The 24159-nt window shown below is 39.5% G+C and overlaps 1 protein-coding gene across 2 annotated transcripts in view; it reads right to left on the reverse strand.

Moving 5' to 3' along the window:
- The window catches only part of Man1a2 (mannosidase, alpha, class 1A, member 2), a 148842-nt gene that overhangs the window by 106462 nt on the left and 18221 nt on the right, over positions 1-24159 (reverse strand). For both annotated transcript variants that reach the window (XM_039102060.2, NM_001106452.1), the window contains exon 2: positions 2550-2805. In XM_039102060.2, coding sequence (XP_038957988.1) covers positions 2550-2805 — 256 coding nt within the window. The remainder of the gene's footprint in view (positions 1-2549; positions 2806-24159) is intronic.

The raw sequence follows: 24159 nt of genomic DNA on the forward strand, positions 1-24159 counted from the left end.
TCTTACAAAAGCACAAAAGCAGTCCTAGGTAATATGTAACCAAATGGCCATGTCCGTATTCCAACTAAAATTGATTTTTCAAAAACAGGCAAATGAAAAGCTTTAGCCCACAGGTCGTAAGCTGCCAAGCCTTGCTCTCTTATCGTGACTGGATGGGTATATGGATCAAGTAGGTAATCAAGGCCTTTGTATTCACCTTAGTCTAAACGGGAGGACATAGAAGATGATCTCCCTTAGGATCAGAAGGGTTTATATAATTTAATCCTAAAACTGTTAATGACTAACTCTCTCCTATTAAAGAAAAACCAAGTAGTGTAAGAAAAGAGACAAAGGCAAATCATCCAAGCCTAATGCCCTCATTTGAAGCCATTAAACTAATAAACACTCTGTACCAGCTAACATGAGTTGAGTTTTTTACAACCTATGTAGTTCTGAGCTACACAACATTTAATATAGCAGCAAACCGCAGTGTATCATTTAACAACATGCCATTCATTAAACCACTTCAAAACTTGCTTCATGTAGCCAGTATCAATCAAATACCAAAATTAGGCAAAAACATTGAAAGAAAACTCCAGACCATTTCTTCCAAAACAAATTAGCACTGTATAAAGAAAATATGTTAACATGACTACATGTGGTTTCACCCAGACATATAAGGTGAGTTAACATTTAAAAAAAGTAAATAAAATTTACCATATTAACAAAAAAGTAAAAAAAAAAATCAAACAATTATCTAAAGAAAAATATAAACGAAGCATTTCACAAAATTCAACACGCATGATAAAACCCTTAAACTGTAATTACAAAGAAATATCCTCAACCTAAGAGGTTACCAACATACCAACAGTTGAGTATTAAACACTTACGCTCTAGAGTGAGCACCTAATCCAGTCCTGTTGTTTCTCATCACTTCTTTCAAAAATAGTTAACAGAAGGTCTAGCCTGTGCAGTAGGCTAAGAAACAGATATAAGGAAAAAGAAAAAGTACCACTATTCAAAACAGGACGATTATGTAATCAGAAGTTATCTACAAAAAGTCACTGGAATCAGTAAGTCAAAGAAAGCCTACTAAAGGAATGGGACAAGCTGAGCCCAAATGCACTGCTAATACGAACCTCTAGGGAACCTGGCAAACCACCGGGCCGCAGCCTGAAACTCCCTTAAATGCACATGATTATCCATCTAAATCATTACATATGTAAGAAAATATTTCAAAACATTATACTGACATCTGAAAATGGGTAACAAAAGTATCTGAACAAACAGCTGTCAAAAAAGTACGCTCCCAAGAAAAATATACTAAGTAGCCACTGTAAAAAACACACCCCAATGACAGGCAAAAATTAAAATGTCCATCCATCTTCACTCATCAAGGTTTATAGTACTAAAGCCACGGTGACGGCCATCAAGATAGAACAACAACTGAACAGGATAAGGGGCCACTTAGGAAACAACTCTGGCTCTGTCAACGAGGATGCTCCAGGAGGCTTCACTGAGGAGGGGAGACGGACCCTGAAAGTGGGTGGCACCATCCCTTCCATTTGGTTGAAACTGGGGGAGAGAAGGAGGAAAGGGCAGAAGCCAGCTGATTCACAGCTCTCTGGCTTCCTGACTGCAGATGCAACATGGCCAGCCATCCCTCCTTCCCTAGCACAGCAGTGTCTCTAACTGGGAGCCAAAATAAGCCCATCCACCTACCCTCCCTCTCCTCCCTTCCACGTCCCCTCCCTCCTTTCCCTCCCTTCCTTCTCCCCCTCCCTCCTTTCCCTCCTTTTGTAGTTCCTGTCAAAAATGTCATGGCAGTGAGAAAATCTCACAGATCAGGTTTAAAATACATTAAATATGTATCTATTACCAGGATATATAGCTATCTGACTGTATAAATTAAATGTATTCTTGTCGATGCTGTTGCACCTGATGACGCTTCTTCATAAGCAGCTTAACTATAAACTCTACTCAACATTATCAGGAACCCCAATAAACACGGTTTAGCTCAATTCACTAGAGTTGGTGTTCTCTTAATCTATAATTCATAGAATTAAAATTAAAAGACTTCTGGTGCTAAATAAATTTGAAGACCTTTGAGATCAACCTTTTTCTATTATTTAATCCATGAAGAACCTTTGGAAGGAACATGGTCCTAATAGCAGTACAGTCCTTAAAACATGTCTCAAACAGCACGAACTGCTTAAAATCTCAAATGAAAGGCTCTGCAGAGCATCTGGTATAACTCATTCAAACTGAATATTTTAAATTGCTTATTCAATAAACTTATACACAAATTCTACTCTTCTATAAAACCCTGTGCTTCAAAAGATCCCTAACATGGCCAAGCCATCTAACCACCTAAACAAACCTGACTCAAATTTTTAATTTCAAAAACTTACATTATGATCAATAAAGAAAAAGACAGCACTCCAACCCTTACTGTCGGCCTGGAGACAGAATCACAACTACACAGAAGAGCATAGATGCACATACAACACCAGTAATGTGCAGTTACACGTGGGTCTACATGTCTCCACATCCCAACCTCGGCTTATTACCTCTTTAATTTTGTCTCTTTTCTTCCTGATCTCCGCGTCTTCTGGGTCCCCACCACTGACCCCTACACGCTGTGGGACAGGGACAGGTGGCAGTACCCTGGTCTCTTTTGTCTTCATTGCTTGGGCTACTTTATTTTTCTCTGTCTGAATTTCTGCACGGATTTCCTCTCTTGACTTTCTTAATTTTTCTTTTGCTTCTTCCAGGGCTTTCTCATGATCAGCTCTAATCTTATTTCTCAGACGCTCTTCTTCTTCCCTGGGGAATAAAAATAAATTAAAAAAAAATTTTTTAAAAGGTCAGAGTAGTATTCAACACCTTAAAATTCTCCTACTAAACTCTAATGATAGTTTTATCAGTGACAGACAGTCATCTGGCCAAAGAACAGGATAAATATAGGGTGGTATGAGAAGGAAAATGTATTCCAAGTACTGAGTAAATATTTTACATGGAAAGAGGAAACCTAGAAAAAAGTTCTAATTCCACAACAGAAAACTAAGAAACTTGAAGGGATCCATGGAAAGAAGGCAAGGAGAACAAGAGGGACCAGTGAAAAGGGAGAGGAAGTCAGTCAGTGGTGTTGAATAGCAGAGAGAAGACAAAAACATGAACCTAGAACAAGGGAAGAGACAGGGGAGATTAGAGGTAGGAAACTTTCATTATTTAGTACAGCATATGCTGCTGAAACCACTCTGAAATGGCCAAGATTTAATAATGTGGTGATTCCCAACTGATCAAGACTAATTAAAAACTCTCTTCAACTTTTTTTTAAAAATAAAAGTTCTAATTTAGTTAGTGGTGAATACAGCGTTTCTTATCCTAAATAATTGAGACCACAAATGTTTCAGATTTCAGTTCTCGGGGTTTTGAAAACGTTGACTGGGGGTTGGGGATTTAGCTCAGTGGTAGAGCACTTGCCTAGCAAGCGCAAGGCCCTGGGTTCGGTCCCCAGCTCCGAAAAAAAAAAAAAAAAAAAAAAAAAAAGAAAACGCTGACTGTGTTTCCCACGCCTAACTGCCTATCATAGAAGGCTATTCCCTTTATGTGAGGTGTGTGGAAAAGGCACAGCTACCAAGCTGCAAAGTAAAACACTGGCATCCAGGGACTGCAGCAGGGGTGACACAGTCATTGCTTTATGGGTGCAGAGCTTCTGTTACCAGCATAGAGAGGTCTAGAGATGAAGAAGAGTGACCGCTGTACAGCAGAGTGACTCCACCTAATGCCACAGCACTTCGAGGTGCCTAACAGGATAAAGCATTATATTCCTTTACTGTAATTATTAAGAAAAGCTTATTCAAATATTTATACCAGCTTTATTCACAATAAGTCAAACGACAAAAATCCAGATGTCCTTCACTACATGTTTAAACAGAATATAGAATACAGAATACAGACAGACAGACACACAGACAGACAGACAGACACAGAGAGAGACAGAGATAGACAGACACAGAGACAGAGACTGACAGAGAGAGACAGAGACGAAGAGAACAATGCTACCTTACTAAAAATTAAAGAGAATTGTGCCTGCCCAATGTAACACGTCCTAATCCATCTATGCCAACCAAATCTTTCCCACCAGCCCACAGTTACAGGTAGCCACATAACCCTAATTTAATAAATAAGAAAAAGAGGGTCTACCAGGAAATATTTTTCTCTATGGATTAAAAAATGGGCAAAGCCAGCTGATAAAACTTCTTTTTGGCTGCTAAGTCCAAAGTGACCCAACTATGCATTCTTCTCTTCAAACATCTACAATCATGAGAGACTCAGCATGAGAACACACTTCCACCGAGGACCAGAGAGAAGAGACGGATATTCTGCTGGCCCTCAATTCCCTGCCGCAGACTTCGGCTTCTGTGGAGTTTCTTCCAGGTGAGTGTTTTGACACTTTCAGCTAAGAGTCTCCCCAACTTCCTATACAAGCACAGGATACACACAGGCTCAGAAAAGCGGACAGCCTAGGGGCTTTTTCAAGGGCAGTTTCTGTCTTTCAGACAAGTACTAAAGTCTCAAGAAGGAAGCTAGAGGCCAGCATCCAGTGCCTTAACAAGCCACCTGTCCTCTATAAGGCAGTTAAAGGAGCTGACTGAGGAGAAAGATAGTGATCCAGTGACAGCCCCTCAAGTCCTTTGTAACGTGGCCACAATGAAATCTCTTTTTTCTGCTTTTCCTTATTAAATAGGCTTTTAGTTGACTTGGGTGCTCCCTGCACCCAAATCCCGTAGGAGAGACAGTTGAACACCCAGAAGTGCATACAATCCTGAGAACCCAGGACAGACCACCACTTCTGCCCCCATCCCTGGCCCAAGAGGAAATTGCCTCTGGATAGTGCCTCTGGATACAGAATATAGGAGCAGTCAGCAGCAGGAATCTGCTGGTTCTGGCCTACACTTGGAACTGAACTGAACCAATCACACAGCTTCCTGCACCCAAGTCCCGTGGGAGAGAGAACAGGACCCTCAAAAGTGCAGACACTCCTGAGAACTCAGAGGAGACTACTCTCTGCTACATTCCCAACCCAAGAGAAAATTGCCTAGTGCCATCTGTGTCCCCTGGGCACAGGGACATAGGAGCAGTCAGGGGCAGGACCCTTCAGGTTTCTGCCTGCACCAGAGCTGAAAGTCAGTCGCCAGGAACGCCTACACACCTAACAGCAGAGGTCTCTGTTCCCAGGTCCAGCTGAAAGAAAACAGGTCTAAGGAGTGCTGACACACCATCACACGGCCTACAGGAGGGTTAAGCCACTGTCAGAGACTGCAAGACAAGCTAACAGCAGAGACAACCTGATGGCAAGAGGTAAGTGTAGGAACCTAAGCAACAGAAACCAAGAATACTTGGCATCATCAGAGCCCAATTCTCCCACCAAAGCAAATACTGGATATCCAAACACACAGGAAAATCAAGATTTAAATACAAAATCACATCTCATGATGATGATAGAGGACTTTAAGAAGGACCTAAATAACTCCCTTAAAGAAATACAGGACAACACAAGTAAACAAGTAGAAGTGCTTAAAAAGGAAACACAAAAATCCCTTCAAGAATTACAGGAAAACAAAACCAAACAGGTGAAGGAATTGAACAAAACCATCCAGGTTTTAAAAATGGAAATAGAAACAATAAAGAAAGCACAAAGGGAGACAAACCTTGGAGATAGAAAACCTAGGGAAGAGATCAGAAGTCATAGATGCAAGTGTCACCAAGAAAGATAGAGGATAGAATTTCAGGGGCAGAAGATACCAAAGAAAACATCGACACAACCATCACAGATAATGTAAAACGCAAAAAGCTCCTAGTCCAAAACATCCAGGAAACCCAGGACACAATGAGAAGATCAAACCTAAAGATAATAGGTATAGAAGAGAGTAAAGACTCAACTTAAAGGGCCAGTAAATATCTTCAACAAAATTATGGAAGAAATCTTCCCTAAAGAAAAGAGAAGCCCATAAACATACAAGAAGCCTACAAAACTCCAAATAAACTAGATCAGAAAAGAAATTCCTCCTGGCACACGATAATCAAAACACCAAAGGCACAAAACAAAGAAAGAATATTAAAAGCAATAAGGGAAAAAGGTCAAGTAACATATAAAGACAGACCTACCAGAATTATACCAGATTTCTCAACAGACTATGAAAGCCAGAAGATCCTGGGCAGAGGTCATACAGACCCTAAGAGAACACAAATGCCAGCCCAGGCGACTGTATCCAGCAAAGCTATCAATTAACATAGATGGAGAAACCAAGATATTCCATGACAAAACCAAATTTACACAATATCTTTCCATAAATCCAGTCCTACAAAGATTAATAGATGGAACTCTCGAACACAAGGAGGGAAACTATATCCTGGAAAAAGCAAGAAAGTAATCTCCTTGCAATAAAACCGAAAGAAGAGAAACACACAAATATAATTTTATCTCTAACAATGAAAATAACCGGAAGCAACACTATTAATATCTCTCAACATCAATTGACTCAATTCCCCAATAAAAAGACATAAACAACAGACTTTATACGTAAAGAGGACCCAGCAGTTTGCTGCATACAGGAAACACACCTCAGAGACAAAGACAGACACTATCTGAGAATAAAAGGCTGGAAAACAACTTTCCAAGCAAAGGGTCCAATGAAACAAGCTAGAGTGGCCATTCTAATATGGAATAAAATTGACTTTCTACCAAAAGTCATCATAAAAAACAAAGAAGGACACTTCATATTCATCAAAGGAAAAATCCACCAAGATGAACTCTCAATCCTAAATATCTATGCTCCAAATACAAGGGCACCTACATACATAAAAGAAACGTTACTAAAGTTCAAATCACACACTGCACCACACAATAATAGTAGGAGATTTCAATACCCCACTCTCATCAATGGACAGATCACGGAAACAGAAATAGAGAAACTAACAGAAGTTATGAACCAAATGGACTTAATAGATATTTATAGAACATTCCATCCTAAAACAAAAGGATACACACCTTCTTCTCAGGACCTCATGGTACCTTCTCCAAAATGGACCATATAATAGGTCACAAAACAGATCTCAACAGATACAGGAAGATAGAATAATCCCACACATCCTATCATATCATCACGGACTAAGACTGGTCTTCAATAATAACAGAAAGCCCACATATACATGGAAGTTGAACAACACTCTATTCAATGATAACTTGGTAATGGAAGAAATAAAGGAAAAAATTAAAGACTTTTTAGAATTTAGTGAAAATGAAGGTACAACATACAGAAACTTATGGGACACAATGAAAGCAGTGCTAAGAGGAAAACTCATAGCGCTGAGTGCCTGCGGAAAGAAACAGGAGAGAGCATATGTCAGAAGCTTGACAGCACACCTAAAACCTCTTGACCAAAAAGAAGCAAATACACCCAGAAGGAGTAGAAGGCAGGAAATAATCAAACTCAGAGCTGAAATCAACCAAGTAGAAACAAAAAGGACCATAGAAAGAATCAACAGAACCAAAAGTTGGTTCTTTGAGAAAATCAATAAGATAAATAAACCCTTAGCCAGACTAATCAGAGGGCACAGAGAATCTATCCAAATTAAACAAAATCAGAAATGAAAAGGGAGACATAACAAAATCTGAGGAAGTTAAAAAAAAAATCACCAAATCCTAGTACAGAGTCTGTATTCAACAAAACTAGAAAATCTGGAGGAAATGGACAATTTTCTAGACAAATACCAGGCATCAAAGTTAAATCAGGAACAGATAAACCATCTAAACAACCCCATAACTCCTAAAGAAATAGAAGCAGTCATTAAAAGTCTCCCAACCGGGGCTGGGGATTTAGCTCAGTGGTAGAGCGCTTACCTAGGAAGCGCAAGGCCCTGGGTTCGGTCCCCAGCTCCGAAAAAAAGAACCAAAAAAAAAAAAAAAAAAAGTCTCCCAACCAAAAAGGGCCCAGGACCAGATAGGTTTAGTGCAGAATCCTATCAGACCTTCATAGAAGACCTCATACCAATACTGTTCAAACTATTCCACAAAATAGAAACAGGAGGAACACTACCTAATTCCTTCTATGAAGTCACAATTACACTTATACCTAAACCACACAAAGACCCAACAAAGAAAGAGAACTTCAGACCAATTTCCCTTATTAATATTGATGCCAAAATACTCAATAAGATTCTCCCAAACCAAATCCAAGAACACATCAAAACAATCATCCATCATGATCAGGTAGGTTTCATCCCAAGGATGCAGGGATGGTTCAAAATATGGAAATCCATCAACATAATCCACTATATAAACAAACTCAAAGAAAAAAACCGCATAATCATTTCATTAGATGGTGAGAAAGCTTTTGACAAAATTCAACATCCCTTCATGATAAAAGTCCTCAAAAGATCAGGAATTCAAGAACCATACCTAAACACAGTAAAAGCAATATACAGCCAACCAGTAGCTAACATTAAACTAAATGGAGAGAAACTTGAAGCAATCCCACTAAAATCAGGGACTAGACAAGGCTGCCCACTCCCTCCCTACTTATTCAATATAGTACTCCAAGTCCTAGCTAAGAGCAATCAGACAATGAAAGGAGGTCAAAGGGATACAAATTGGAAATGAAGTCAAAATATCACTATTTGCAGATGATATGATAGTATACTCAAGTGACCCCAAAAGTTCCACCAGAGAACTACTAAGTCTGATAAACTACTTCAGCATAGTGTCTGGGTATAAAATTAACTCAATCAAATCAGTAGCCTTCCTCTACTCAAAGAATAAACAGGCTGAGAAAGAAATTAGGGAAATGACACCCTTCACAATAGTCCCAAATAATATAAAATATGTCGGTGTGACTTTAACCAAGCAAGTGAAAGATCTGTATGACAAGAACTTCAAGTCTCTAAAGAAAGAAATTGAAGAAGATCTAGAAGATGGAAAGACCTCCCTTGTTCATGGATTGGCAGGATTAATATAGTAAAAATGGCCATTTTGCCAAAAGCAATCTACAGATTCAATGCAATCACCATCAAATTACAACTCAATTCTTCATAGAGTTAGAAAGAGCCATTTGCAAATCCATTTGGAATAACAAGAAAACCCAACATGGCAAAAATGATACTCAACAATAAAATAACTTCTGGGGAAATCACCATCCCTGACTTCAAGCAGTACTACAGAGCAATAGTGATAAAAACTGTATGGTATTGGCACAGAGACAGGCAGGTAGATCAGTGGAATAGACTTGAAGACCCAGAAATGAACCCACACACCTATGATCACTTGATCTTTGACAAAGGAGCTAAAACCATCCAGTGGAAAAAAAGATAGCATTTCAACAAATGGTGCTGGTTCAACTGGAGTTCAGCATGTAGAAGAATGCAAATCAAACCATTCTTATCGCTCTGTACAAAGCTTAAGTCCAAGTGGATCAAGGGCCTCCACATCAAACCAGATACACTCAAACTAATAGAAGAAAAAGTGGGGAAGAGTCTTGATTACATGGGCACTGGGGAAATTTTCCTGAACAGAACACCAATGGCTTATACTCTAAGATCAAGAATCAACAAATGGGACTTCATAAAACTGCAAAGCTTCTGTGGCAAAGGACACTGTCATTAGGACAAAACGGTAACCAACAGACTGGGAAAAGATCTTTACCAATCCTACATCTGATAGAGGGCGAATATCCAATATATACACAGAACTCAAGAAATTAGACTCCAGAGAGTCAAATAACCCTATTAAAAAAATGGGATACAGAGCTAAACAAAGAATCTTCAACTAAGGAATATCAAATGGCTGAAAAGTACCTAAAGAAATGCTCAACATCCTTAGTCAACAGGGAAATGCAAATCAAAACACCCCTGAGATTTCACCTCATACCAGTCAGAATGGCTAAGATCAAAAACTCAGGTGACAGCAGATGTTGGCGAGGATGTGGAGAAAGAGGAACACTCCTCCACTCTTGGTGAAATTGCAAACTGGTATAACCACTCTTGAAATCAGTCTAGAGGTTCCTCAGAAAATTAGACATTCCACTACCTGAGGACCCAGCTATACCTCTCCTGGGCATATACCCAAAAGATGCTCCAACATACAACAAAGACACATGCTCCACCATGTTCATAGCTGCCTTATTTATAATAGTCAGAAGTTGGAAAGAACCCAGATGCCCTACAACAGAGGAATGGATATAGAAAATATGGTACATCTACACTAAGGAGTACTGCTCAGCTATCAAAAACAATGACTTCAAGAAATTCATAGGCAAATAGAATGAACTAGAAAACAATCATTCTGAGTGAGGTAACCCAATCACAGAAAAACACACATAGTATGCACTCACTGATAAGTGGATATTAGCCCAAAAGCTCGAATTACCCAAGATACAATCCACAGACCACATGAAGCTCAAGAAGGATGACCAAAATGCGGATGCTTCACTCCTTCCTAAAAGGGGATAAAAATATTCATAGGAGGGGATGTGGAGGCAAAGTTTAGAACAGAGGCAGAAGGAACACCCATTAGAGCCTGCCTCACATGTGGCCCATATATATACTGCCACCAAAACTAGATAAGATTGATGAAGCTAGAAAATTCATGCTGAAAGGGACCGGATATAGATGTCTCCTGAAAGACACAGCCAGAGCATGTTCAATACAGAGGCAAACGCTAGCAGTAAGCCACTGAACTGAGAACGGGACCCCAGTTAGAGGAATTAGAGAAAGGATTGAAAGAGCTGAAGGAGCTTGCAACCCCATTAGAACAATGCCAACCAACCAGAGCTTGAAGGGATTAAACCACTACCCAAAGACTATACATGGACTGACCCAGGGCTCCAACTGCATATGTAGCAGAGAATAGCCTTGTTGGGCACCAATGGAAGGAGAAGCCCTTGGTCCTGCCAAAATTGGACCCCCAGTGTAGAGGAATGTTGAGGGGTGGGGGAGATGGGAAGGGGTATGGGTGTAGAGGGGAATACCCTTATCAAAGAAGGGGAGGCAGATGGGATAGGGGGCTTATGTCCAGGAAACCGGGAAAGGGAATAACATTTGAAATGTATATATAAAAAAAATCCAATAAAAAAGAAAAAAAAATGATGGGTGTCCAAACTTACTGGGCACAGTATGTAGCCACTAAGCTCAGTAGCAGCTCCCAGCATGGCGACTGCCTCACTAACTGTTGAGTAACACTCAGAAGCCCACCGTGTTTGCAAAGGCTCTCAGGCATAACTGTAAAGATCTCCCCACCACCACACCCCTGTAAACAGGCATTATACACTAATCTAGAGTGAGCTGAAGTGGATGGCATGGGACACAGCCCACAACATGTCCCATCTGTTTTTTTTTTTTCAAAGCTTCTCAATGAATGAAGACCATTTTACAGGGCCTGAGCTTTCTGAAAGATATGGCTGACACATTTCCAAAAATTACTTACTTAGTCTCCTTATTCTCCACAGCCCTTTTAGCAACACAGAACACACTAACCAAGGACATCTCTCTGACTATGCCATCAGTGAGGCCTGTGGTATCTTCATTAGCAGGGTGACAATAAACATATGTCACCTCTCTGATGAGCCCCCTTTTCTCAGTAGGACAGAAAGCCTCTGCCAAGCACACATGATTACTAGAAGAGATAATATAAAATATCTTGGGGTAACTCTAACCAAACCTGTGAAAGATCTTTATGACAAAATTCAAGTCTCTCAAGAAGAAAAGTGAAGAAGACCTCAGAAAATGGAGAGATCTTCCATGCTCATGTATTGGTAGGATTAGCATAGTAAAAATGGCCATTCTACCAAAAGCAGTCTACAGATCAAACACACTCCCCATCGAATTCCAACACAATTCTTCAAAGACATGGAAAGAGCAATTCTCAATTTCATATGGCAAAACAAAGAACCCAAGATAGTGAAAACAATTCTTAACAATAACAGAACCATCCCTGACCTCAAGCTGTACTAAGAGAGCAATAGTGAGTGATAAAACTCACATCATATTGGTACAGAGACAGACAGGTTGATCAACGGAATAGAATTGAAGACCCAGAAATAAAACCACGCATGTATAGATATTGTCTTTAAAGATGTAGGCCTTGTTTTAGGATGATTTGGGCCTTTTACATTTTTACAGTCTTTCCCAGAATGTGTTCCTTTCTTCCTGTTTAGGGAAGCTGAAAAGGTATAAGAGTGCAGGCAGCATATACTAACTATTCCTATGCCTCTGACACATATACAGCAGGAGACTGCCTAGTCTGGCCTCAGCAAGAGATGTACTTAACCCTCAAGAGACTAGAGGCCCCCAGGGAGTGGGGAGGCCTGGCTTTGGGGCAGGGGGATACTCTTGGTGACAGGAGGGGAGGAAGAATTGGATGAAGAACTATTGCAGGGTGGACCAGGAGGCGGGTAATGATTGAACTGTAAAAATTAAATAAATAAATAAATAAATAAATAAATAAATAAATAAATAAATAAATGTATGTTTTAAAAAAAGGCAAAAGTAGCATAAGACGTGCCTACTCTCTCCCCTCTAGTCCAGTACCAACACTTCTCTGATCATGTGTCTATAACAGCACTCTTATTTGCACAAACCTTCAATCTTAAGGCCACCATTAAAGATTATAACTCCTAAATTCTTTATGTGGTACCTGCAAATCCCTGGGAACAGCAGCTGTTAGTTCAAGTAGTTCCCTAAACATGTAGCCATGAGAAGATGCTACATGCATAGGACTTGTGTTTGTTTCTAGATGGCTTGAAAACTGCTCAACACAAAAACCTCCAGAAATAGATGAATCAATGTTAAACTCCCAGGCTATGCATGTCTAAAGCCTACTACAGTTCAGCTACTTTGCTATGGTCTCAATATTTTCTTCTCTAACCACACAGCTTCCCACAGAGCAGCAGCTGAGCAGGCTTCCAAGTAAAAGTCTTACTTCAAGATCTGAACCAAAGGGCACAAAGAAAGAATAAAATTAGTCTCTTAGACCAACAGCCTTAGGCCATCTACAAAAATTAAAACATCTTTCAGAAAATGTGACTGAATTGTGAATAAAATGCATGTGATATGAACTCAAAGATCATATGCAAATATAAAATTAGTTTTATTCACTTAGCAAAAGGAAAATTCTTATTTCTAACCCAAATCCCAAAACAGTGTTTGTAACTGTTTCTCTGAAGCCTTCATTGGACAATCCAAACTAGAATAGTGGTTCCATCCCTAAAACTCTCTTTATTTTGTCAGTCTTCATCCTAGTAAATAGCGCTCGTCACCTAAATGGAATCCAATAGACATTCTCATTGTGCTCCCTAAATATTCTCAATGCTGTCCAGAAAAAGTTTTAATTCCCCAACAGAGAATTGAGAAGAACACGGCAGGACAAAAAGCTTTCTGCAACCATACAACCGCGGCACCCGCACTTGCAACCCTTTACTTACTCCTTCCACATGGTAAGGCTTCTACTATCCATACTAAAACAAAAGGCTACACAATATGCCTCCCTCGGTCCCTGCAGACTCATCATGCACATACGTCCTTTGTGCTCAGCCACACCCCTTGTGGTCCCCTAAACGCCTCTTTCCATGGCTTCCTGCACATGTTCTTCCCCTCCTTTTAAAGCACTCTTAAACTCTTTCTTTGACTCTAAGCCAACTCGAACTCCTGGGTTAGAAGTTTCTCTAGCAGTCTCATGGCATCGTGATCCTTTCTTTCCTTGTACCATGGTAAGAGATTTTTGAATAAATATGTCTTCTAATAAGACAAAAAAAAACTATTATGTTCAGAGATTTTGCTTTCTGTTCAAACCTGTCATGGAAAGCTTGCCACAATAGATGACAAAGGCTCAAAAAGAAATAAGGCAAACGAGTTCCAAGCCCTAGCCAAAGTGTGAGACAGTCAAAGGGCTGCCTATAACAACAGTCTTTAAGCAAGCAACCTGCCAAGTTCACCCTCAAACCCACATTAAAACTCATGAGGTAGTTAGTAACAGAACATCTAGCTGTTAATAATACTGTCATGTAATAGCTCCCAATATTTTACTTTATTAGCTAAATGCTAGATTCAATTGCTCAGCCACAAGTGAAGTACATTTGAAAGCAACATGTGGGAACTGACAATTTACATAAATTTTATAATTACTTTTAAAAAAAGAATTTGAACTCCTTAAATTTTAGCATTTTAGAGGAAAACATTAGGACTAAATGGATAATACATAACTGGAGTTCTTCCTCAAATATTAAGAGCTTTAGAAAATTCTACCAATAAAATTTGTCCACTAATAGATTAAAGAAAAAAAACAATTAAATCATTCATTAGAAGTAAAAATAGAGTACAATTCAACATCCATTTATAATGGCTGTACCTCCTATCAAAGCAGAAAAAGAGAAAACAACCAAATAAAAGATACTTTCCAAAGGCAAATATAATTCTTGTCACTCAGTATCACTCCTAAACTACAAAAGCCATTCCCTTCAAGATGAGTGAACAAGATGCTACCACAGCTTCTACCTGACTGCGGTGGGAAACTGTCAGCAGCAGAAACTAAACATGAGATGATAGGAAGAATGAACAGGACGTTGAAACAGTCTTCTGTCACAGGCACAAGTCTATAGGAACCTACAAACCACCACAGTAAGAGCGCAGCAGGGAGGGTCTGCCAGGCAGTGCTCCGCAGACACTCTCCACCCGTCACAGCCTCTGCTCCCGTCCTTCTGGACGCCAAGCCTTCCAACTCCCACTTCATGACCTCTTCCATGGCAACACCGTGTTTATTTCCACAGGTGAGATTGGGTGTGCCTACTATTTCCTTGCTAAAATTGACACCTTAAAATTCTAAAGTTATCTTTGAAACAGCCTTTTCAACTATCTGGTTTTAATAATATTAATTTCATAGAAGGTAGGAAAAATAGTTGAGTTATGTAAATTGCTAGTAATGTACAATACAGACAAGAATTGTTTCAGAAAATGACTAGAGAACAATTGGCAACTGGTAAAGAAAATAGTGAAACAACACAACTGAAATCCTACACAATTTAGTGCAATGTGCCTAAAGAAAATTAAGACCTTCTAAAAAGAAATGGCTCACCTTCAAGGCCATGACAGAAGGACCTATCAAATGTGGAGGTGGCCAGGATATGACATGGTGCCAACTATTATAAGAGAGTTATTCACAATTCAGTCTAAGATGTTCTCAGTCGCAAATGGATGTAGTCTATCTGCACAGAATAGCACTCTCACATGAACAACAAGGAACTTTCTGTATACTATTATGGTCGTCCAAATCATGCATTTTCTAGCAGACTGATTATGCTAAGAATCGGAGGACAAACCGTACCACCGGGACTCCCCATTCCATAACAGTGAATCCTCTGCTTCAGACACATTACTGGAGAAGCCTAACTGTCTCAATACAAGCAATGTATCAGCCACATGAAAAGACTTGAGATTTGAAGTCAAGCACTGAGAAAACCACTGAACCAATCTATCACCAGATTCCCGGGCTCCAAAGCACTGATTGCTACACAATGACACAGCCCATGACCAGCAACACAAACTCACTGTCTTTCTTCGGGTACTAACACTAATTTGGCTGTTAACTCATTTCTGCTTATATAATGAACACAGTTATTGATCAGTCTAACATAAGTCTTAATAGGATTTCCTCTTAATAGTAATTTTTGTTCAAATTAATAGTTACCACTCACTAAATTCAATGATAATTAGCCAGCATTCCCCAAAAGTAAAGAGAACTTTAATAGGCTCTGGGAATACACACACACACACACACACGATTTGCTGATAGGAATGAATCAAATTTGTAAGCAGAGTACACAATGAGTAAATCACAACAGAGGAAATAGGACCCAGCAACTGTTACAGAAAACATAAACCACACATAGAGAATATAACTATATGTTAACAATACAGAGTATGGCCTGAAAACAGATTTGCATAGACAGAGAAGGAGGGGTTGTCAAATAGAAATTAAAGGCATGGGAATCTGCCAGGCTGAACAAGAAAGTAGAGTGTACGGTGGCACAAAAAAGTGACTAAACAAAGTGCTTTGTCTGTCATGGCCAAGAAAGCAAACCAGGTCGGCTGGAAAGAAACACACTACAGTAGGATAGACTAAGTTTAACAAGAAAATGGGTGGGGAAGGAAAAGCACAAATAACAGTTACAGTAGCTCCTGATTATAAGAGGAAGGTACTAAAGGGCTTCAATTTGAAACAGCACAACTGCGCTTAAGACGCTGTCAAGACTAACTTAGGTAGAGAAAAAAACAGAGACTGGGAAGGAATTAGAAGATCAAAGACACCATATATATGAAGTGGGGGCGCCAAATTAGATTTGAAGAAAAAGCTCTAAATATTAGAGATTTTAGAAGGTTAGAACCAAGGGACTAGAGAGATGACTAAGTGGTTAAGAGTTCTTACTGTTGTTCTGGAAAACCCAAGTTCAGAACCCATGTCTGTCAGCTCACTACTACCTCTAACTCCAGCTCCAAGGAATACAATGCTCTCCTCACACAGCAGTTCATACCCCATACAGACACAAAGTTTTCTTTTTATCTTAAAAAAAAAAAAACAAAAATCATTAAATCTGGGTGAATACATATGAAAAGGGAAGGGAGGGGTTTTATCTTTTAAAAAAGTAAAATAAAATTGGGCCTATAAATATAAAAAGAGAAGGGAGTTAAAAGTGATATTTTTCTGTACTAACTTGAAAGAAAGGCGTATCATTAGTTAACACCGAGAATAAAGGAGGAAGGGGGTGGAGAGGAGATAAGGTAAGGAGGCTCTGTTGGTAAAGTGCCTGCCACACAAGCAATGAGGACCTAAGCTCAGATCCTAAATCATGTCTCAAGAACAATAAGCAAGCAAATGAACAAAAACGCACCCCAACCGCACAGAGCTTAGGTTAATGACACATGCCTGTAATCTTGGCGAAATTTCAATGGAGGTCTGGAGAGATGCCCAGAGGCTAAAAACACTGCATGCTCATCCAGAGGTCCTGAGTTCAATTCTCAGCAACCACATGGTGGCTCACAACCATCTGTAATGGGGTCTGATGCCCTTTTCTGATGTGTCTGAAAATAGCTACCGTGTACTCACATACACTTTTTTTTTTTTAAATCACAGCATGTGCTTCCATGCCCTGATTTAAAAAAAAGCTCAATATACACCTCTAATAGCAGTCCAGGTATGGTGGAGACAAAAGGACCTGGGGCCAGCTACTCTATCAAATCTATCAGCTCCAGGTTGAGTAAAAGACTCTGTCTCAAAATAAATCAATAAATAAGGTGGAGAGCAACAGAAGACGCTGATATCAGCTTCTGGTCTTCACACACATGCACAGACACGTGTGCATGTGTATGCACAGACATATGTATGTGCATGTGCACATTCATACACACACAAAAGAAACTGGTAAAAAGAAAGAGTGAGAAGATAAGTATGACTTGAGTCATGCTAAGTCACCAAAGCACAGAACTCAGCTACTAGGGTGGACAGGTAAATTTGGAAGTCATCTGCCTAAAGGATACAGTTCAAGCTCCCACCTAACTCTACATGAATATTATGGCCTTAATATAAAATGAACCACATACGCAATCTTACTTATCCTCAGTTAGTGGCATTATTTTGGGAGGTTCTGGAATTTTCAGGTGTTGAACACTAAACTCCAGAAAGTAGGCCACTGAAGCCGGTTCTTGTGGGTATACTGTCCCTGCTCTCTTCCTGCCTCACCACCATGATGCAGACTGCTCTGTTTAACATGTCCTCCATTCCACGATGGATTGACACTTCTGCATCTGTGAACTAAAACATTCCTGGCATTCTGTCAGCGAACAACTAAAATGGGTGCACTGCATGTTTTGTAACACATATCTCAATAACTAGGCATGATGACACACGCCTATAATCTCAGCGCTGGGGAAGCAGAGGCAAGGAGTGTGAGTTTGAGGCCAGCCTGGGCTACATAGTGAGCTCTAGATCAGCCTGAGCTGCCATGACCCTATCTCAAAAGCAAATACATGGCAGGATGTCTTCTTCATCCAGCAGCAGCTCCATCAGTATCACACAATGCATCTCAGAATAAGGATAAGATTGTTTCTTTCCATGCACACAGCTCAAGTGTACAGTCCAGCGCATTGAGTCCACTACAACCTAACTGCTCATCCAACTGCACTTTCATTTCCTCTCTGACTCATGGTTCAGAAGGTGTCCATTTCCAGACATTTAGAGATTATCCAATGCCATCATGTTACCAAAGTGCTTTTCTTTCACTGAATCGAAGAACATATTTCACATGACCCAAGTCCTTTAATTAGAGCCAAAAAAAACAAAAAACAAAAAAAAAAACTATACTGCATCTACATTTAACAGAATGTATGTCTTATTGTTTGTTATTAGGTAGTAATCTACAAATGTCAGGTAAAGTTGGTTTTATATCCTTACCCTTCTCTTACTGGTTACTGGGTAAAAGGCACTAAAATCATAACAAATTTCCAATGTTAGAAATAAGAAGAGAGGCACAACAGCAATCTTACACACACACACACACACACACACACACACACACACACACACACACACACATATAACCTGTTAGGATGACTTCCCTGAAGACTTCTACCAAGGATTTACCAAAAACTTCTACCAAAGACTTCTACCAAGGCGAAGAAATTACTATCAGCTCCACAGAAACTTTGGGAAACTAAAGAAGAAAAACAATTCATTTTATGAGTCCAGTATTACCTTAACACTAGAATCAAATAAAAGAAGCTAATAAATAAAACTAGTGACCACAGTATCTCATGAACAGAGAAAAACCCTTGTAGGATTCAATAGTATACAATGACCAAATATCCATTAGCATTCAAAAACCAGAACACAAGACCAGAGACCAGAGAGACGCCTCGGTAGGTAAAGGTATCCCATGGCTAAGCCTGAAGACCTCAGTTTGATCCCTGTGACCCACATGGCAGAAGATGACGACCAAACTGTAAGTCGTTCTCTGACCTCACATAAGCACTGTCTGACACCAAGCATTCACACACACAGGCACACATGCACATACATACAGCATTCCCACATGCACATACATACATACATGCATAACATACATACAAGCATACCCATACACACATGCATACAATGTGTACATGCATAGAGACATACGAAATTAATAGTGCAAAAGAAAACTACATTAGACTTAAAGGAATGAACATAGCATAAAGAGAAAAATCACTGATAAAGTTAAGTAGCCACTCTTGATTTTTTTTAATTGAAAAAAAGTCACTCTCAGCAAACTAGGAATATAAGAGAAAATCGTAATCTGACAGAAATGTCCGTGTAAAACCTACACCTGAGATCATATTTAAAGATGAAAAACAACATGTTCATGCTATGCTTAACAAGCATTTTTACTACATCTATGATATTAGAGGCTTAACTAAGAGAATAAGAAAAGAGAAAGTAAAAGACATGAAAATTGGGGAGGAAATAAAGATGTTTTATTTACAGATAATATAATTACATAAAAGTTCTGTGGTAGTGCAACCTGGTAGTCCACATCTTTAATTCCAGTACTCTGACAGAAGCAGGTAGGTCTCTGACTTTGAAGCTAACCTGGGCTATAGAGTGAGTTCCAGCACAGCCAGGACTACACACACACACACCAGAAAGAAAGAAAGAAAGAAAGAAAGAAAGAAAGAGAGAGAGAGAGAGAGAGAGAGAGAGAGAGAGAGAGGGCGGGCGGGCAGGCAGAGAAAGAGAGCTAATACAAATATGCTATTTTGCAAGATTGCTGCATGAAGTGAATACTCAAATAAGATACATTTTTATAAATTAACAAATAAAAAGAGCAAACATTTTAAAACTAAAGTAGTATAAAATGTGAATTACTTTAAGAACAAATTAAAGAAAGACATATAAGTCCTTACATTGAGTACTATAAACACAAATTACACAAATCCAAATTAGTAAAAAAGACATACCATATTTGTGAATCAGAGTCAATGTTGTTAAACAACTATTCTCCCAAAGTCATATTCACACAAAATGTTCAGGCTTTTACAGAACTTGAAAGCTGACTTTAGATTTACAAGACCTAGAATACCCAAACAATGTTTGAAAAGTCTGATGCAATAGCAGCATAAAGGTACTGGGAGTAACCAACGCTTTCTGCTCTACAGAGGGAATTCATATATTATATGAGGTGATATACAGAGATATAGAGATATATGTATGTGTGTGTATGTGTACATTATATGAGAACATATATATTATATATGGAGTACTATAAACCTGATCAAGATCTCATGGCCTCTGAGGTCACAGGTCTTAGGGGGAACAGTACTGCTGTTCTACGAAATGGACATGTCGTCAAACTGTCTTCTAAATATGGACGTTTAGACCCCACCCCCCACAGGTTAGTACCGCTCTCAACGTTGCCCAGAGAAACTTCTTTCTGCAATGAACAGTGGCGAATGGAAAGACTCGGGACTGGTCAAGGCGCTGAGAACAAGTGCCTAAGGAGTGCTCACTCAGGCCTACATGGACATCTACACCTCCCCAAAGGCCAGGGAAGATCGCAGAAAGGGGATGGAAACGATGAAAGCCAGAGGGTGGGAAAGAATGCTATAACATGCTGTCTTCAGGGCAGGACCTGGTGTCTGAAGGCATGAGCTCACTACAGCTATGGGTAACTAACTGCGCAAGATAGAGTCAACGAGATCAGTCAGCATTTAAGCTCTGAGTGGGCTCAGTGGTTACAAACAGCCAGATGATATGAAGGCAGGAGGGGGGATCTGAGGAAGAGGAAAGGAGAGGGTAGGGAAGACATAATCAAGATCCATTGTGTACATGCATGAAATTGTCAAAATTAGTTGTCTCCCATCCATCCTTCCTCCTCGTCTAATGACAGGCCTTGTTCTATCCTGTACCTGCCTTCACCTGTATAATGACACCAACCTACATATACTCACAGAAATCTGATGCCTACGTGATCTGGAAGAAGTTCAACTCCACACCCCGTCTCATTGTAAAATGTACAGTGTCTCCCATGCTGTTAAATGCCAAACAGTGCTTAGCATACATTAAATGGTTCTACTCTGAGCAGGACACTTCTTCCTGCTTAAAAGCAACTATAGATTGGTGTTCACTGAGATGGTCACTCAGTGCTCCTCCACCTCTTCTGGTTAGGCACAAGCTGCTTGCTAATACTGGTTCTTTAATGTTTTCGTGGCTCTTAGAGCTGTGGGACTTTTACCTATTCAAATAAAAAAAATAAATAGCTTCCCTTCTCAAGCACTCCCTATGTAAACTACAAGTCCAGTTTTCCTTACTAACCTTCACTGTCCACTATCCTGAGAAATCCCCTGTGATCCACCCTCTGACCACGCCTCAACCTAGCACCTCAGCGCTACCACACCTTTCGCACTTCACGGTCTTTTCCTACAGTCTCCTTCACTCTCTTCCTGTTGTGGTGAGTTCATGCTCATTCTTCAAAATCCTATCCATGTTAAAACTATTCAGAACTCTACAGACCCTCATGTTATTAGGACTTAGTTTATTTCAGAATGCCACTTTAGCAACAGAGGCACACACATCTAAAGGCATCACACTGAACTAATGTTCTGACGACAGCTCTGACTGTGGTACCCTAGTCTGTTCTCTCTCTTCAGTAAGGTTCTGTATACCTGGTTTTAATGCCTATTTCCCAAATCTATGTTCTCTAGACATTGTCAAGTCTGAAAGACACCCAATTCCTTTTCAATAAACACTTCAGTTACATACATTGCAGGTAATTTCCAGTATTTGTAATCTCCCGTGGAGCTCTGTAATGCAGAATAGTCTAGTAACAACAACTAAGCATATCCGTCCATTCTCCATTCTTGATAAGGCAATTCAATGTAGAATAGAAAATTCTGAGCTACCAAAAACCCTGAAAAGTTGAGAGGAGCCCTAGCTACATGGTTAACGGTCATAGCTGGATGAGAAGATGGGCAATATAAGAACTTGGCCACGAAGCCTACTATTTACCATTAAGCACTCACAACCAAGGCACTTTTAGAAACCTGGGAAGAGATCTGAAATGCAGCAAGATGCTCATCTCTATACCCTGTTCTGCAAGGCTGTCTGAACTGAGCACCGATGGGCCGTAGTTTCTCCTGAGAAGTCCTCCTGCTTGTTTACCAGGAAAGCAACCATTACCTGAATACATGACTTTATAGGTGAATTCTACTGAGCAGCCAAAGAATTCGCATTAATCCTTAAACTCTTCAGAGAGAGAAATACTTCCTCACTCATTCTATAAGGCTAGTATTACCCTGAAAACCAGGAAAAACAAAGACATCGCAAAAAAATAAATGACACAAATACCCCTTCGAAATGCAGGTATAGAAATCCCTAACAAAATTCTAGCAAACCGAATCTTTTATCATATTTAAAGGATTACACATCATGAACAATTGGAGCTTATTCCAGCAATGCAAAAATGGTTGAAGAAAAAAATTCAATGAATGAAATGTAACACATGAACATAATGAAGGAACCTCTCAACTTACGATAAAGGAGTACGTGACAAAATGCAGCGCCCTTTATAATAACCAACTAGAAAAAGATGCAGACTTCAACATGAAGCCCCAGCTACAGCACTCGACGGAGAAGCTTTCAGTACTGTACTGTATGAGCAGATAAAATTTCAGCAAGGAAAAAAAAAGCATGCAAAACTGAACAGAAGTAAAACTATGACTATTCACAGATGCCATGGTGTGTGCATACCTGAAATGACAAAATACCTACAAAAGGACTACTATAGCTAATAAATGATGCATCAAAGTTTCAAGATAAATTACAGACATTAAAAAATGTGTTTAAATATACCAGAGATGAATCAATAAATTAAGAATAAAATCATATTTCCTTTTTGTTTTTTGTTTTGTTTTGTTTTTTACTTCATGACAGGATCTCTCTATGTAGCCCTGGCTGTCTTAGAACTCACATAGACCAGGACAGCCTCGAACTCCCAGAGATCCACCTACTGCTTCCCCTGCTTCCCAAGTGCTAGGACTAAAGGTGTGTGCCATCGCACCCTGCCAAGAGTACAATAATATTTCTAATAATGGCTAAAGAGACAATAAAAAAAAAAAACACCTTTAACAATTTTTTTCATCTTTATTAACTTGGGTTATTTCTTATTTACATTTCGATTGTTATTCCCCTTCCCGGTTTCCAGGCCTACATCCCCCTAACTCCTCCCTGTCCCCTTCTCTATGGGCATTTCCCTCCCCATCTTCTCCCCATTACCGCCCTCCCCCCAATCACCTTCGCTGGGGGTTCAGTCTTGGCAGGACCAAGAGCTTCCCCTTCCACTGGTGATCTTACTAGGATATTCATTGCTACCTATGAGGCTGGAGTCCAGGGTCAGTCCATGTATAGTCTTTGGATAGTGGCTTAGTCCCTGGAAGCTCTGGTTGGTTGGCATTGTTGTTCATACAGGGTCTCAAGCCCCTTCAAGCTCTTCCAGTCCTTTCTCTGATTCCTTCAATGGGGGTCCTGTTCTCAGTTCAGCGGTTTACCTTTAACAATTTAAGGTGGCAAAAATACTGAGAATAAAAACCATAAACAATGCAGAAAGAACGTATGGCAGACCTAAGTAACTGAAACCTATCACAAACTCCAAGGCTTAACATCGTTAGGGGGTTGATAGTACCCAAAGCAGTCCTCAGCCTTTAAGGTAATCTCTTATCAAAATTCTGACAGCTGTCTACAGAAACTGAAAAGCCTATCTTCAAAGGAAACCATGTTTTCCTTTAATGTTTAAAACTGTTTTCAAATTAGGAATGGTAGTTAGTATTATATCTACAAATGCCACTGAGTAAGTCATCACTTTAAAATGGTTAGTTTCACATTAAATGAATTTTGCCTGAATAAAAGTACTTATGAGCTTGGAATTATTAAGGTGAAAAATTCTGAACACATTAGAAGAACACACTTGATCTAATCTACCCTCATCTAAATTACATTGTCCCAATGGAAATATATAAAATAGTTAAAAAAAAAAAAAAGAAAACTCAGAAACAAATCATCTAGTATAAATGGTATCATAAATCTATAGGTAAGACTCTTCAATA

This window comes from Rattus norvegicus, chromosome 2 (genome assembly GCF_036323735.1).
Source record: "Rattus norvegicus strain BN/NHsdMcwi chromosome 2, GRCr8, whole genome shotgun sequence".
Taxonomy (NCBI): domain Eukaryota; kingdom Metazoa; phylum Chordata; class Mammalia; order Rodentia; family Muridae; genus Rattus; species Rattus norvegicus.